This window comes from Symphalangus syndactylus, chromosome 12 (assembly GCF_028878055.3).
Source record: "Symphalangus syndactylus isolate Jambi chromosome 12, NHGRI_mSymSyn1-v2.1_pri, whole genome shotgun sequence".
Classification (NCBI taxonomy): Eukaryota; Metazoa; Chordata; class Mammalia; order Primates; family Hylobatidae; genus Symphalangus; species Symphalangus syndactylus.
Window position 1 is genome coordinate 42,697,114 of NC_072441.2, and position 17,793 is coordinate 42,714,906.

Genomic DNA, 17,793 nt, shown 5'->3' on the forward strand with positions numbered 1-17,793 from the left:
GTTCAAGAATCTGAACGTATTATTATTCAAGGTGGATAAACTCTAAACATCAAATATTTTTACATTTAAAGTAAAAAAAAAAAAATCCAAGGTACTTTGGAAAACTATTTTAAGTCAACATGCTGTAAACATTAAGTCTAATGTTGATGATGAAATGGATCATTAGCTTCCACACTTTCTGTGGTCATTTAATCCTTTCTACCATTCCTTCTCATGACATGTCAAATAATCCTAATTTTTAGTCTAGGGTCACTATACATTCTTATTGAAATCTTGTATTAGACAATTTTGAAGAGAATGCTGACCAAGAGATACTTTATAAAGAAATACTATTAATAATACAGCAAGTCTCTAAATCACCAGTCTCTAAATCACAGTTTATGTTGCCATAAATTGAGTAGGAACTCAACATGAATTATCTCCTAGAAACAAAGCATATCACAGTTTATTTCCCAGACCAGCCCATAAAAGCCTACTTTGCCCCTGATGTTTAGACCGTAAAGAAAACTGTTCAACGTGATAGTAGAAAATAGTGAGGAAAATACATTGTAAACTCCATCCCTGGATATCTTATTACATTTCAATTTTCCTCAAATACAAGTAGGTCGACAGGAGCAGCAGCATCTAAGATGAGGAGCTGATGCACTGGTTGAAGGTGTATCCTAAATTTGGCCACTCACTCACTACTACTGTTTAGGCCTCTATCCTATGGCATAGGTTCTTTTTCTCTTTACTTGGAATCATTTTCTCTCCATAAATCCTTACTCATTCTTAAAAACTATGCTTCACTCGAAATTCAACAGTACTATCTTCAGGATGTCACCATACTCGGAAGATCTGTGATGTAGCTTTTACCGTGGATGCCATATTAAGTTACCCTACTCTCTTTCATACACTATCCGAAGAGTTGCTCCAGGGTTTGCTTACAGCATTCTCATCTTTCTGTCACTCTCAGTAACCAACCAGCACGGTGCTTAACTGAGACATATGGTAAAAAAAGGTTTTCAAGTCCCATAGACCTGGATTTATGTGGCTCTGTCACTTATAAGATGGGAATCTTGAGCTAGTTACCTAAGCACTCTGAGTCTCAGTTTCCCCTTCTGTGAAATGGAAACAAACCAGCTCAAAGGGCAGTCTGCTACTCAAGTAGTTAATGAGTAATTTTTTGATGTTTAAGAGAAAAATTGCACCCAAATTAAAAGCTGTAAATTAGGCAAGAAGGCTGTGTCTAAAGGCTTACAAGGGATGCCAAAGAAATAACTTGTAAGTGAATACAAATATGTTTGTTTTAAAAACTTAACTTGGCCATATTAAACGAAATCTGATTTTTTCCTTTAGGAAACACTGCTAATGCTAACTGAAAGACGGTAACCCAATAATCTTTAACATACTATAATTGGAGCATTAAATATACCAGACCCACAGCAATCACTCAAACATATGTTGCAACTGACATGCTATGAAATGTGGCATCTCAGACTTAGAATCACCCTCTTTTTCTACAAGGTTAAAAAAAAAAACAAGGGGGAGGCCGAACACAGTGCTCATGCCTGTTCTAGCACTGTGGAGTCTGGGGCAGGAGGATTGCTTGAGCCCAGGAGTTCAAGATCAGCCTGGGAAACACAGGGAGATGTTGTCTCTACAAATATTAATAATTTTTTTTAAAATTAGCTGGGGGTGGTGGTATGAGCCCATGGCGACAGCTACTTGGGAAACTGAGGCAGGAGGATACCTGAGCCTGAAAGGTCAAGGTTGCAGTGAGCCATAATCGTGCCGCTAGCCTGGGCAACAGAGCGAGACCCTGTCTCAAAAAAAAAGCACTTGTATCTCCACAGTATGTATCAGTGAAATCTTATACTAAAATTACACTATATATTTTATACATTATTTCATTTGACTCAGCAATTGTCAGATGTATGGTATCTGTCTTTCATGGGTGAGGAAAAAAGATTTTACATATGAAACAAATTAAGCTTGAACAAATTATGTAACTATAGTTACACAGCTTACTAATTAGTAAAGCCAACCCTCAATTGTAGAGACACTTCTAGCTATACTAGGAGCAATGGAGACACACAATTATAAAATATATGCCCCATAGGAGTTTGCAGTGTAGGTGTGAAGACATGGAAAATATGAAGATAAAAAATCTAAACGTACAGAAAATCCAAAAGAACGTGGTAAATTATAAAGTAAATAGTACAGATTTGTATCCCTCAATATGTTACCAATGTGTGACCTACATTAGAATTTCTGGGAATGGAGCCTAGAATCTTTTTAAGCACATTCCCCAGCTGACTCTTAATGCCCATTTTTATATTCATATTTCAGATTCGCTGGTATAAACAATATGCAGAATGAGTTTAGTAGAAGGGAGAGGTCAAATGGACTCATTTCTCTCTTTCAAATATACCTATTTTCCAGTATTTTCCTTACATTGCTTTTACATACAATCAAATAATTTAGATTTAAATGGTACACAAAAAAGTGGCTTTAACTAGAAATAATACTACTAGTTTCAAACAACTCCTCGTTGTGAAATAATTTATAAAGTCATGATAGACCAATTTTATGTTTTAATAGCAATTATGGCAGGTTACTAAGCTAATACTTTACTGATTATAAAAATCAATTTATGGGCAATGTACAAGGTCAAATTTATGAACAAACTGATTATCTAAATATAATAATTCTGCCACCTAGTGTTCAACTTTTAAAACGACATAATCATACAATTGGAATTTGGGAAAAAACCCCCACAAAAGAGTGCTGTTATAACAGTTCTGGCCACACACAGTGGCTCATGCCTATAATCCCAGCATTCTGGGAAGCCGAGGCAGGTGTATCACTTGAGGTAAGGAGTTTGAGAACAGCCTGGCCTATATGGCGAAACCCCATCTCTACTAAAAATACAAATATCAGTTGGGCATGGTGGTGGTCACCTGTAATCCCACTACTCAGAAGTCTAAGGAAGGAGAATCGCTGGAACCCGGGAGGCAGAGGTTGCAATGAGCCAAGATAAAGCCACTGCACTCCAGCCTGGGCGACAGAGCGAGACTCGGTCTCAAAAACAAAACAAACAAACAAAGACAACTAACAGTTTCATGGTAGGAACAACAAAACTTTGCTTTAAGAATTGGCCCAGGTTGGGCGTGGACATTTTGGGAGGCCGAGGCGGGTAGACTGCTTAAGGCCAGAAGTTCGAGACCAGCATGGGCAACACGGCTAAACCTCGTCTCTACAAAAAAATACAAAAATTAGCCAGGTGTGGTGCTGTGTGCCTGTAGTCCCAGCTACTCAGGAGGCTAAGGTGAGAGGATCACTTGAAAGAACCAGGGAGGTGGAGGTTGCAGTGAGTCGAAATGACTCCAGTGCACTCCAGCCTGGGTAACAGAGTGAGACCTTGTCTCAAAAATAAAAAATTGGTCGTTTTAGAGTCACTACCACTATCTCAAGGATCACTGATGAAATGGGCAGCTAATACCAAATCATGACACTTCATATGTTTCAAATAAAAATCTTGTAATCCAAATAAAAGAGAACCAATTAAACAACTATCACATGTTGAATAGCATTAACTATAGCTACAAAAATTGGAACCAAGTTTTAAGAGACACTAAATATTACACAGCTATTTATACTGGGGAAAAACATTATCAAAAGACAGTAAATGTGTGACAGTTTGTATTTTCCAAAGATGGCAACAATATCTCCCATCCACATGTTCTGCAATGTGACCTTGTCACTATCAAGTTTAGGTACAGCCTATTTCTCCATTCCCTTCAACTCAGGTGGGTCCTATCATGGCTATGACAAATAGAATACTGAAGTGATCCTGTGCCGGTTCTAGGCATAACCCTTACTACTCATGTCTAGCTTCCACCTTCTCAGAACACTTGCTCTTGAGGTATTTCTCTTAGAAGCCAACTACCACGTAGTATAAAATATGACTACTGTGAGACAACTATGGAGAAGCCCTGGAGGATGACAGATTCATGTGCGGAGGTCAAGGAGCACGGAGGAACCAGAAATGCAAGTGAAGTTATCATAGAAGCAGATCTTACAGGTCTAGCCAGTGCCAACTGCCAAGATAAGTCCTTCCCAAATTATTGACTCATAAAATCATGAGCAAAATAAAATGGTTGTTGTAAGCCACTAAGTTTTGAGGTAGTTTGTAATGTAACTGTAAATGAAACAAAAATTGGTTCCTGAAGTATTATGTTGCTTTAAGAAAAATAAAAAACACTTGCCTCTTGTTTTGAGATTGGTAGTGGGTGGGCCCCAAGAAGGAGGAGGTGACGGTTTGACAGACAATGAGATAAATGTTATTAAAGGCAGGAAAAAAGGTGTTAAGATATACGCTTATAAGATAAACATACTTTTGGTATTATGAATTATTTCATTAAAAAAGGTGATAGCGGCCAGGTACGGTGGCTCATGCCTGTAATCCCAGCACTTTGGGAGGCCGAGGTGGGCAGATCAGCTGAGGTTAGGAGTTCGATACCAGCCCAGCCGACATGGTGAAACCCTGTCTCTACTAAAAATACAAAAAATTAGCCAGGTGTGGTGGCGGGTGCCTGTAGTCCCAGCTACTCAGGAGGCTGAGGCACGAGAATCGCTTGTAACTGGGAGGTGGAGGTTGCAGTGAGCCGAGATAGTGCCACTGCACTCCAGCCTGGGCAACAAAGTGAGATTCCATCTTAAAAAAAAAAAAAAAAAAGTAATAGTAATGGGCTCTCTTAGTTGCCAACTCAGATGAGAGGGGTGACATATGGCTCTGATTATGCAAGTTGGGCGATCTCTATGCTTGAGTTTGCTATTAAGAGGAATTAGTGACGATGGGCTGTCCTAATTTTCAAGCACAAATTAAACATTAATTAAATATAAGACTGTCCGGCTGGGTGCAGTGCCTTACACCTGTAATCCCAGCACTTTGGGAGGTCGAGGCGGGTGGATCACCTGAGGTCAGGAGTTTGAGACCGGCCTGGGCAGCATGGTGAAACCCTGTCTCTACTCAAAATACAAAAAAATTAGCTGGGCGTGGTGGCATGTGCCTGTAAATCCCTGCTACTCCAGAGGCTGAAGCAGGAGAATTGCCTGAACCCGGGAGGTGGAGGTTGCAGTGAGCAGAGATTGTGCCACTGCACTCCAGCCTGGGCAACAGAGCAAGACTCCATCTCAAAAAAATAAAAAAGAAAAAGAAAAGAAGAAAGGGACTGTCCAAAAACAATTCTGAAAATGTTTACTGAATTAATATGGTTTAATCTAAAAAGTTTCAGACAATGTAAAAAATTTTATGGCAAGCATAATCAGTCATGTATACCAAGATAATTTATTAGGAAACACTTGATGTCTGGATTCAAATTCCTATGAAAAACAGTATTTTAAATAAGAAAAAAGTCACAAATGTTATCCCTTTGTGGGTTGTAGAATATTTGCTCACCTTGATTTCTTCCCCATTTTCTTAGTGTAAGAGGTAAAGGCTGAACTGAGCTGGCAATAAAGAGCAGATGCCTTTAAACCAGCGAGCTGATGTAAATTCAATTACATATACAGTCACATGTTGCATAACATTTTGGCTTAGAATGGACTATATATACAATGATGGTCCCTTAAGATTATAATACTGTCTTTTCATTGTACCTTTTCTATGTTTCGATATATAAGTACTGGAGGCACTGCCTCCAGAGAGAGCTGAACACATTCACATATATGGCAGGGTCTGTATGCACCCTGACAACTCACAGAACAATGGGATGAAAGGATACTTTCTCCCACTTTTCATAGGTAAACTGGATAAGTTAATGTACCTGAGTACCTACAAAAATGTAGTAAGTGGGGACTGGCGCAGTGGCTCACACCTGTAATCCCAGTACTTTGGGAGGCCGAGGCTGGGGGTATCTCTTTGAAGCTGGGAGTTTGAGACCAGCCTGGCCAACATGGGGAAACCCCGTCTTTACTAAAATAACAAAAATTAGCTGGGAGTGGCGGTGCACATTTTTAATCCCAGCTACTCGAGTGGCTGAGGCATGAGAATCACTTGAACCTGGGAGGTGGAGGTTGCAGTGAGCCGAGATCATGCCACTGCACTCCGGCCTGGGTGACAGAGCGAGATGCTGTCTCAAAAAAAAAAAAAAAAAAAAAAAAAAAAAAAAACAAGAACTAGTAAGTGAAGGTACAATTGGTCAGACATGCCCCACAAAGCCTACATTGAACAGGATGTTAAAAACACCACATACTAGAATAGGAGTTTGGCCAGAAGCTCCAAAAGCCAGAATAAATACATGCTACGTATTTTTTTTTTTTTTAAAAAGATACATACTTACCTCTGAGTTAAAACTGCCTACAGTACTCAGTACAGTAACACTGTACAGGTTTGTAGCCCAGAGGCAATAGGCTATACTACGTAGCCTAGGTGTGTTGTAGACTATACCATCTAGGTTTTCTTAAGTACCATCTATGATGTTCATATGATGAAATCACCTAACGATGCATTTCTCAGAACACAGCCTCATCAAGTGACATATGATTTTAATGCAATCTAAATTTACTATTGATATATGACATTAATATATACAGGTGTTTATGTCATATATTAATTTATACTCATGCAGTGTCATGTTCAATTTAGGTATTTCCAACTTAATTTGCTTGATGATAGTCTCAGCAAAACAGAACTTTGCTCCCAGACTCTTCTACACCTGCCCTTGTTTGGTAATGGAATGCATTCTTCACTTACAGGATATATTACACATTTAACCACAAATATCTATGAATGAGCCTACTGTATGTTTTAAAATAAGTGTTGGTTATATTTTATGTCAGAAGAATCAGTATCAAAAAGAAATACTGTCATATATTATAGAAAGTAAATTTTATTGGGTATTTTTTCAGACCTCAAGATTTAACATGGTGTTTGATACTAGGAAGTCAATAAAAGCAAAAACAAAATTAACTTCCCTTTGGTTTGATATAGCAGAAAAGTACAAGCAAAAATTAGGAATTCCAAGCACAAGAAAGCATACAAGTCTTGTGAATTGTATCTTCCTTTTTCGGTTGATTAATCTCACTTAACTGTCTTGCTGGTTAAAGTGGAAGTGAGGCTGGTGGGAAGGCTGAAAATATAATGGGATACTTTTACATTATTTAAAAATAGGCCAGGCGCCATAGCTCACGCCTGTAAACTCAGAACGCTGGGAGGTCGAGGCAGATGGATCACTCAGAGGCCAGGAGTTTAAAACTAGCCTGGACAACATGGTGAAACCCTGTCTCTACTAAAAATACAAAAATTAGGTGGGTGTGGTGGCGCATGCCTGTAATCCCAGGTACTCAGTAGGCTGAAGCACAAGAATCGCTTGAACCCCGGAGGCAGAGGCTGCAGTGAGCAGAGATCGTGCCACTGCACTCCAGCCTGGGGGACAGAGGGAGACTCTCACTCCAAAAAAAAAAACGCTATGGAGGTTAGGAGAGCTAAGAAGCTGAAATTATCTTCAATCCCATGTATGTCTGTCTCACTCGTACACATTATCAGTTTGATCTTAACACTGTGGAAGAACTGGAAGGCTCTCATTTAACTGAAGGGTTAAGCAAACATTTTCTTTAAAGGGTAACATAGTAAGTATTTTAGGTTTTGTGGGTCAAGAGGCAAAATACAGGATATTAAGTAGGTACTTACGTGTCTACTAATGAGAAAAAATTCTCTTTTGGGGATCACATTTCACTTAACTGGAGTTCAAAGTTAATGTTCTCTATCAAAATCAATGACCAATGTTCATGTGTCAATGATGTTGTGTTAACAAGATTTTATGTATTTCACTTTCTTTTCACATAGATAAGTAATGCCAAATATCGATATTAATCCACAAGTGTATGATTTTAATTGAGCATATTTATTGCCTGGAAGGCATTTATAGAATTGTATTACATTCTTCTCCTGATAATGGCCTTTTAACATACTGTTACACTGCAGATTAGTCACTAACAATTGAAGGTTAGATGGAACCCCCTTAACTGTACAGTGAAAACAAATTTTGAAATATGAAAATTTCCTTTGCATTTGCGTTCAGGTCTGAAAAACACTGCTGAAAATATAGCTTGAGCCTGGAAAATATATCTGCTGCAAATCTATGTGGTAATGAATATCCTATTTTAACTTCTGACAGCACTGGAAGTATAGAAAGTATATAAAAGCAATTTGACATTACGTATGATTCAAATGTTAACTTGTGAAATTGACTTTACTGCAGTTTATGTTTCACAGAAGAGCAGTATTTTGCCTTGTAACTCTATGATGAATTCATTAAGAAATATTAGCAAGTTTGCAGCAAAAGCCAATTTTCAAAACCATCCAGTGTTCAACAGTAGTAGCTGAAGGCAGTACTGATTCAGAAAAATCTTACTCTTGGCCCCTGAGTTCAGAAAAGTCACAACGAAACTTTGCTACTGCTAAGTCACCAGATTAGTGTGTCATTAAGACAAGTCACCCTAACAGTATTTTGTTAGAAATATTCAGCTTCTATTTCTAACAAAAATGTCACAAAACTGGCTGAGCATGATAGCTCACACCTATAATCCCAGCACTTTGGGAGGCCAAGGCAAGATCACTTGAGGCCAGGGTTCAAGACTAGCCTGGGCAACACTGTGAGACCCTATCTGTACCAAAAAAAAAAAAAAAAAAAAATTAGCCAGGGTCCTGCTTGAGCTCAGGAGTTGAGGCTGAAGTGAGTCATGATCGCACCACTGCACTCCAGCCTGAGAAACAGAGTGAGACTCTGTCTCAAAAAAAAGTCTGAACTGAACTGATATTGATAGTTACGTCCACAAGAGTGAATGAAGTTCATTGTTCACAATTACTGGTTCAACAACACAAGGTAGGTTAAAGTCTTCTCTAGCAAAGTACTGCTGATGAATAATGTAATAAATAGGCTTTTTAAACACCTTATGTTTTCAATCTTGGTAAATCTGCCCCACTAAGTCTTCTGCTCCACATATTTTTACCCTTATCAGTTATAATAAATCTTAGCAGATTCCACTTCAGGTTATACAGAATTAACACTTTTGCAACTGCTTTGAAGCTATTTTCTCCTATAGCTGATCCATGTAGACCACTCACTGGAGCTAGTTCTTCTGTCAAGCTCAGCACTGACTTTTTTTTTTTTTTTTTTGAGACAGAGTCTCATTCTGTCACCCAGGCTGGAGTGCAGTGGCGTAATCTCAGCTCACTGCAAACTCCGCCTCCCGGGTTCAAGCAATTCTCTGCCTCAGCCTCCCAAGTAGCTGGGATTACAGATGCCCACCACCACGCCCGGCTAATTTTTGTATTTTTAGTAGAGATGGAGTTTCACCATCTTGGCCAGGCTGGTTTTGAACTCCTGACCTCATGATCCATCCGCCTCAGCCTCCGAAAGTGCTGGGATTACAGGCGTAAGCCACTGCGCCTGGCCCAACACTGACTTCTTGAATAAACAACTGCAAAGTAGCAATAACATCGATCTAGTCATCAAGAGCCAAGGAAAAATACCTGAGCTAATTTGCCTTGACTTTTAATTGACTACTGATGTTGCTCCACTGTCCTCAACTCTTCAAGCAACTGTTCTTGGTGAGATGCTAACAGTCTTAAATAAATTTATTTTCTCTGGACACATTTCTTCAGCTGTTGCAATCAAGTATGAATTAACTTATCACTGGTAAATGGCTTTCCTTGCTTGGCCAAGAAATAAGCCACTTAGAAACTTTACTTGCAGCCTCAGTTTCATTCTTTTATTTTTGTGAAAAAATTCTGCTGTGTTAAGATATTCTATTTTACATTATTTTCTGACCATTGTTTTCCTGAGTTAGAAATATTCTGATGAGTGCTCAGTATGCTAATGTCCACGCTTACTGTATTCTTTTAACACAGCTATAGTATCATTGTGTAATAAACACAATGTTTTGCCATCTAATTCAGTAGCAAAATAATCCACACTCCACCATGCCTTAAAAGCGTGACATTCAAAGTTAACTTTTCTTGTTTTGGTGTGATGGATGTGTAATGGTAATAAAAATAAATAAAATAGTGCAGTATGGCAACATATGTGGCGATCAACATGTTGCTGAGTTATAACTGCATCACTGCAATTAGTATGCTGAGCAGCAGAACAAAAGTGATGAGAGCTGCACATGTGGTTTCTGTCGAAGCTACTAAGCTCTGCTGTTGTAATGTGAAGAGTCATATACACTATGTAAACAAGCGAGTGTTGCTATATTCCAATAAAACTTTGTAGATACCAGGCCAGGCATGGTGGCTTACACCTGTAATCCCAGCACTTTGGGAGTCCGAGGCCAGTGGATCACCTGAGGTCAGGAGTTCAAGACCAGCCTGGCCAACATGCTGAAACCCTGTCTGTACTAAAAATACAAAAAGTTAGCCGGGTGTAGTAGTGGGCACCTGTAATCCCAGCTATTCGGGAGGCTGAGAAAGGAGAATCACTTGAACTTGGAAGGCAGAGGTTGCAGTGAGCTGGGATCGCACCACTGCACTCCAGCCTGGGCAACAAAAGCGAAACTCCCTATCAAAAAAAAAACCTTTGGCCGGGCGCAGTGGCTCATGCCTATAATCCCAGCACTTTGGGAGGCCAAGGCAATCAGATCACCAGAGGTCAGGAGTTCGAGACCAGCCTGACCAATGTGGAGAAACACCATCTCTACTAAAAAAAATACAAAATTAGCTGGGCATGGTGGCACATGCCTGTAATCCCAGCTACTTGGGAGGCTGAGGCAGGAGAATCACCTGAACCCGGGAGGTGGAGGTTGCGTTGAACTGAGATCACGCCATTGCACTCCAGCCTGGGCAACAAGAGCAAAACTCCGTCTCAAAAAACAAACGAAGAAAAACTTTATAGACACTGAAATTTGTATTTTCACATGTCCTAAAATATTATTTTTGATTTTTTTTAACCATTTAAAAATATAAAAGCCATAATTAACAAATAGGCCATATATGGGTTGTACTTTGACGACCCCAGATTAAAATTTTATTATTATGAAAGGCAATACAAGATAGAAATCTGCCTCCCACGCAGACAATGGAGCCAGTCTTCTAGACTACCTAAACGTCAGTTTCCTCATCTGTAAAATGAAGATAATTTAGTACTCACCTCACAGGTTTGTTGTGAGGATAAACTGAGTGAATATGTAAATCATTTAGAATAGTGCCTAGTATATAGTAAATGTATGAGCTATTAATATTCCTTACTCAGCAGAATACAGTTGCAAATGATTCTCAATTCCTATTAGCAACTCTACACTTTAAAACTCCCACTGTAGGTCTGAGGCAAGCAGCCTTCTTGGACCAAGTAAGACAAGTCCACAGTATGCCACTACTAATGCTTCTGTTATACTGCCCATAATCCTTCTAGAATTTTCATTCTTAAGTAATTCAAACTGCTAAATATTACCCCTATTCTCAGATGCTGCAACTCCACCACAAGAATAATTTTTGAACAAACTATCTGTAGTCTAAAGTTCTGCTGCATATCTAGATTAGTGTGCAAGTAGGAACAAGGTGAAACTTTAAGTGTTATTTCTGGCAATAATTTTATACTAGATATTCATCGATAGATGATTCCATATAGAAGTTATAATAAATCTTCTTTTTGACTAAAAGGCTTGAGGTGGGACTCAAAAATTATGTTTATCTACTTCCCAACATATAAAGAAGCCACAAGACTTTGATTATATTTATTCATTATTTAATATGCATGAGTGTCAGCCCATCTCCCCAGTCCTCTACCAAATATTTCAGACTAAGGACTTACGAAATTACTGGGGCGTTTTCATTTCTTCTGGATTAGCTCCCACCCCATGTTATAAAAATATACATTTGGATATACAATAAAATATATCTCTGAATAATTTTACTCGTTTCCTAATTTTTTTTTTTGCAATAAACAAATTATTTGTTGGGGAAGAAAGTCAAAATGTGTTCATTAAATGACAGTTTGGAAACTATGCAAAAGTGAAGGACCTTAAACACTAATTTTTTTTTTTTTTTTTGGGACGGAGTCTCGCTCTGTTGCCCAGGCTGGAGTGCAATGGTGCGATCTCGGCTCACTGCAACCTCCGCCTCCTAGGTTCAAGCCATTCTCCTACCTCAGCCTCCCGAGCAGTTGGGATTACAGGCGCCCACCACTACGCCTGGCTAGTTTTTGTATTTTCAGTAGAGATGGGGTTTCTTCATGTTGGTCAGGCTGGTCTCGAACTCCTGACCTCAGGTGATCCTCCCGCCTCGGCCTCCCAAAGTGCTGGAATTACAGGCGTGAGCCACCACGCTTGGCCTCCTGAACAGTAATTTAAATTAAAACCATAGTAACAACTCACCTACAACCAAGCCACATTCCGGACAGACCATATCACCGGCTCTGTAGTCCTCCACTAAAATCGCATCTGGATGGTTTGGACATGTGACTCTTGGAAGAGCATCCAAACTAAAAGAAAAAAGTTGTATTTTTACATCTTCCCAACCAACATGTATCAAATTAATCTTCTGGGACGGGGGATGGGGAGACAAAGATTGTGAACATTTTTTCATACATATGACTGTAACGCATACAAGCTAGATTTTCAAAGTAAACATCCCAGTTAGGTTATTTTAAATTCCAGCTAGTTAACTGGCAAGTAGTTTCCATTGGAATTCTTATTTTATTGTGGAAGGTTTTCAAAACATAAATAGAAAATAATTGTTTCTTCTCTTAATATGTACGCCAGTAAGACTTTTAGAAATGTTTAGTGTAGTAATGACTAGCTACCATAATGACCTGCAGCATTTACATTACCATCCAGTTTGTGCTCTTTGCCACTTATTTCTCTAGTCAGAGAACAATTTCTCTCTGTATTTTTCTACTTGTTAACTACTTTAGTAACAGATTTAAATAGTACACTGAACCCAGTAAGTATAGAAATGAGGGATGGTAGAAGTTGCTCTGCTGAACTTAAGACTTGATGATTTCCTTTAGTCCAGAATAGAGTTACTGAATTTATCATTCAAGAAATTGTTTCAAAAGCTACTTGTTAATTTATTTGTGATATTAATAATTTTGATTGATTTATTTTGAACAACAAAGCAGTTTGTTTTCAACTTATTCTGAACAATTTTGAACATTTATTTATTTTGAACAAAATTAAATTTCAAAATTTATTTATTTTGAACAACAAAGCAGTTTGTTTTCCATTTATTTTGAACAATTTATTTTGAACAACAAAGCAGTTTGCAGAAGACACATTCATCTTTTTTTGACACATTAATCTTAAATGATCTGACAAAATCAGCTGTAAAAGCAACAAAGATTTGATCATTATTGCAGGGGGTATGACCTCACAATCATAAATTCTTGGTATCACTGCAAATAAGGCCCTTTTAAAAATCATTTGAAATACAATAAATGGTTAGGTTATGGACATCAGATACACGTAAAAGACAAAATCAACTGTTCTTACAGTATGTAAATAGTATTTGTGGTTTCGGGTAAAGTTTCTCATGCTAGCAAATACAATTCAGAATGTTAACTCTCAACTTAGAAGGTGGTATCTACGGGAAAACTGATAAAATAATCCATATTCCCCCCTAAACTTATCCAGTCAGCTTAACTAGAACATGTCTTGAATCTTCTCATTGGGAACATGGGGGGATGAGTATTACTTCATATCTGTGCTTATTCCATAAATTCCTCTAAGGAAAGTATTTTAATAAATTATGACAAATAAAATTAAAAAATTATGAAAAACCATGTTGAAATAAAGGAAAATGTTAGCAGAGTAACAGTAATTACAAATTAGTAAAAGAGGAGGCCATGTGCAACACAGTGCTAAGAACTAGTATCTCTGCAGTATTAAAAAGTAGGTAGAAAACTATAGTTTGTGTAATGATACAGAAATATCTCAAAGATATGAAGAGTGAAGAATAAGGTAGAAAACCTATACAAAGCTGAAAAGTATGAACTAGCCACACACCATAACATGGATGAACCTCAAAATACTAACAGAATCTAGACAGCAGAATACGTATGCCATTTATGCCAACTTTAAAGCAGGCAACACGAATTGATGGTGTTAGAAATCAGGATGTGGTTTTCTCAAGGGAGGGGGAATGACTGAGGACAGAGACTTTGCTAGTGTCTTAGCTAGTGCTAGTGGTATCTGATTTCCTTACCTGGGTAGTAGCTATATATATGTGCTCACTTTGTAACTGAGCTGCCCACTTTTAAAACCTGTGCTAATTTCATTTAAAAAAGGTAAAAGCAAGGTAGTGAATGGAGTTTAAATTAGGTCACTTTCGTGGGGGAAGAGAGGTTAGAACTATTCGTATACATTTGTTAAAGCATAAGCACTAGGAAAACAGCAACAGACTAGTAATTATGGCTGATCCAGAGAGACTTAGATGGCTGGGAGCTAAGAAAGGAGGGAGACTACTTTTCATAGTTTTAGTCTATTGCAATTTTGCTTTTGGACCATTTGTATGTGCTACTTATCAAAATAAAAGTATGCTAAATTAGTAAACTTGATCAAATTACCCACAATACGAAAGAGGAACCATACAAATGGGGTGGTGGAGGTGGTAACACAGAGAAACAATGGGGAGGAATAGAGAAACAACCACCACTGACATTAAAACGATTCGAGACTACTAAAGTACCAGATAATCCCAAACCCCATTTTACAGCTATCATTTATTGGGCATGGACTGTATTACTTGTGTTATACATTTATTACTGTCAATCTCCACAACAATCATGCAAGAAAGGCACTGTTACACATTTAAAAGATTATGCTCAGAGAATAATTTGCCTGAAGTCATGGAACTAATAAGTGGCGGAGCTTACATTTGAACTCAACATTTGTACTCTTCTGTGAGGACACCAGCCAGTTTCACGGCCTAGTAACAATACATATTACTGAAGGAAAAATATGCAAAAGGTAGAAATACTACATTTAGGCTGGGCGCAGCGGCTCATGCCTGTTACCACAGCACTTTGGTAGGCCAAAGCCGGAGGACTGCTTGGGCCCAGGAGTTCGGGACCAGCCTGGGCAATGTAACTAGGCCTTGTCTCCACAAAAATATTAATGAAATTTAAAAATAAAAAAATTAGCCAGGCACGGTGGTGTGCACCTATGGTCCCAGCTACTCAGGAGGCTGGGGTGGGAGGATCACTTGAACTGGGAAGGTCATAGCTGCAGTGAGCCATGATCGTGCCACCTGCACTTCAGCCCAGGCCTGTTCCATAAAATAAAAAATACTGCATTTAACTTTCTTTGTTGTCACTGATAGAAAAACTTGAGCAATAACTGCTATGATACATAAATTGCACATATCTAGAAAAGAATTTCAGACTTAAAAAGCCATGATAGAATTAAAAAAAAAAAAAAAAAAAAAAACCCATGGTAGAATTTAAGTCGTATTTGAGTGATCTGGGGAGCCCAAGTTTTCCGTTTACCTACAAGGAGGCCTTAAGTGACAGAACAACACCCAGATAGAATGACTGAGCATCCAATCCAAGAATCAGAATCAGTAAACAAGAGTGTCACTGGCTTTATGAGTTCTGTTCAAACAGTATATTAGCTAAAGCTGCCTCCTACCCCAAATTCTTTTTCTAATCATAAAATGTAAGTCTTGGCAGTTACCAGAAAAGGCTATTTTGTAAAAATGGTTTTCGCTGTGAAATTAACCAATTCCACAGATGATAGCAGGGTCAGAAAAATAGTGCCAGAGTTCCAGAAGCTGTAGAATTAATTTGATACTTTCAACACAGGATTAGTTAACCAAAGGCCAGGTGTGGATAACAGGAAACAGGTTCTCTTAGACTCTACACTCTAACACTAACCTTGGAAAAATCAACATTGGCATGACTCAGTTTACACTTATGCAAAAATACTAATATCTACCTCACAGTGGTAATGAGAGACATAATTAGGGTCTGCAAGCATTTTTCAGGTCACAAGATTAAAGGCTGTTCCTGAGGGTACTGCATGCATTTCCTGTAGATATGAGTACACTGCATTCTTAAATATATACTAAAAAGCGACCTCCCAGCACATATAACTAATTTGCTTTGGCAAGATTTTCTTCAGAAGTACCCAGGCAACGATATCTGTAAACAAATCCTTTAGCAGGGAACTAATCAACTCTTCCGATGGCTCTAGCTCCCACTTCTGAGGCCCGCTGTGACGGTAACCAACCAGGTTCCATCTGGCTTACCAATGCTGACGTTCCCAACTTGCTAGCTGTCAGATAGACAAGAACCTGAAACTAACTGTTTCCCGTTCCTTTGAAAACGAGAAATTACGGACCCTCCGGATGTTTGGGCCGCAGATGAAAAAAACAAGCGGCGGCGGGGGGAGGGGGCGCGGGGGAGGGGAGGAGGGAGGGTGGGAGGAAGAGAAAATAAAGGGAGATTGAAATACTCGGAAAAGATACTAGGGCAAGGACTGGGGACACAGAAGCCCACTAGGACCCACATAGGGTGATGTCTACATAAGACTCCAGGGCAATAACGTCAACAGCTCGGTAACCCCTGCGACACCCTGACAGTCCTGCCGTCTGGAAGTGCCTTTGTCCCGGCCCGTCGGCCAGTCCCGCCGCTTCGTTCCCATATCCCTAGGCGCTCAGCCCTACGAGGCTGCCCGGAGGCCGCCTAAAAGCCGGCGGCGCTCGCGCCCGCCCCTCAGCTCGCCGGGCTCGGCGGGACATACTAACCGGCTGGTAGACGCCATCTTCACGGCGACTGCGGTGCCTGCAACAAGACACGACAGATACGCCGAAAACAGGAAGCGAATGTGGCGAAGAGACGCGCAGAGATGAGTTTTTATAGACGACTCACCCACGCAGTCGTAACAGAGCAGGGCTACGGGTCGGGAGAAGGGCCAAGAACAGTGAGATCCCATACGTCACGTGCTTTGCGATTTCTTACGTTCTTACTCCGTTTCTGTAATTTGCTATGTTGCTAAGTGAGTCGACGTAACTACCTAGGAAAAGTCTCATGGGAACCCTGCAAAGAGGCTACAACAGAGCTACTCTCAATCTGACAGTTAAAACACAAAGAAAACCCTGGCTTCGTAGTGGTGCCAAAGCCTGCATCCCTAACAATCTAACCACCCCTTCCTCTCCCACCTTCTCACGGCCACCACCTACCCCCCTAGCCCCCCCACCCCGCGTCAGGCACTCCCATTTGAGCCAGTTCTCACGTGCTCCAAGGGTGATTCTTTCTAAGGAATTTGAAATAAAAAGAGAAATTCACTTAGGTCATCCAGAACAAGTGTCTGTTCAGGATCTGTCATCAGTTAGCATGTTGTCTTCTTAGGCACGTCCTTTATACAGGTTATGTAGGTTTATATAGGTTATAGTATCTTGCCTTGCATACCCTTTTAGAATTGGCAGGAGATGAAACAAAACTACGTGAGACCAATGTGTACACAAGAGGCACGACGATATGGGCCATGCTCTGATTATTTTTTTTTCATGGCCTTTGTAAATTTGGCTGATAGCTACATATAGAAAACTTGGCAGAACATCTAGATAATGTAAAAGATCCCGAGATTTATTAATTAGCCAAACTAACGTCAAAATAGTAATACCACTACTACTAACAACAATAATAGTTACCGGTGGAGAGTATTCAGGTTCTTGGCGTTTTGAACAAAGAACTGGACAAAACGCACAAAGTAAGGAAAGAATGAAGCAATAAAGGCAGAGATTTATTGAAAACGAAAGGGCAAGACCGAGTAGCGCATAGGAGCTCAAGAGTCCCTTTGCAGACTTTTCTG

General features: G+C 39.4%; 1 protein-coding gene across 1 annotated transcript in view; it reads right to left on the reverse strand.

The window, feature by feature from the left end:
* GTF2B (general transcription factor IIB) overlaps positions 1–16,887 on the reverse strand; it is a 38,669-nt gene extending 21,782 nt beyond the window's left edge. Inside the window, exons 1-2 of the mRNA XM_063625368.1 lie at positions 16,727–16,887; positions 12,358–12,464 (exon numbers count right to left, since the gene is read on the reverse strand). Coding sequence (XP_063481438.1) covers positions 12,358–12,464; positions 16,727–16,743 — 124 coding nt within the window. The 5' untranslated portion in view covers positions 16,744–16,887. The remainder of the gene's footprint in view (positions 1–12,357; positions 12,465–16,726) is intronic.
* Positions 16,888–17,793: the final 906 nt, after the last annotated feature.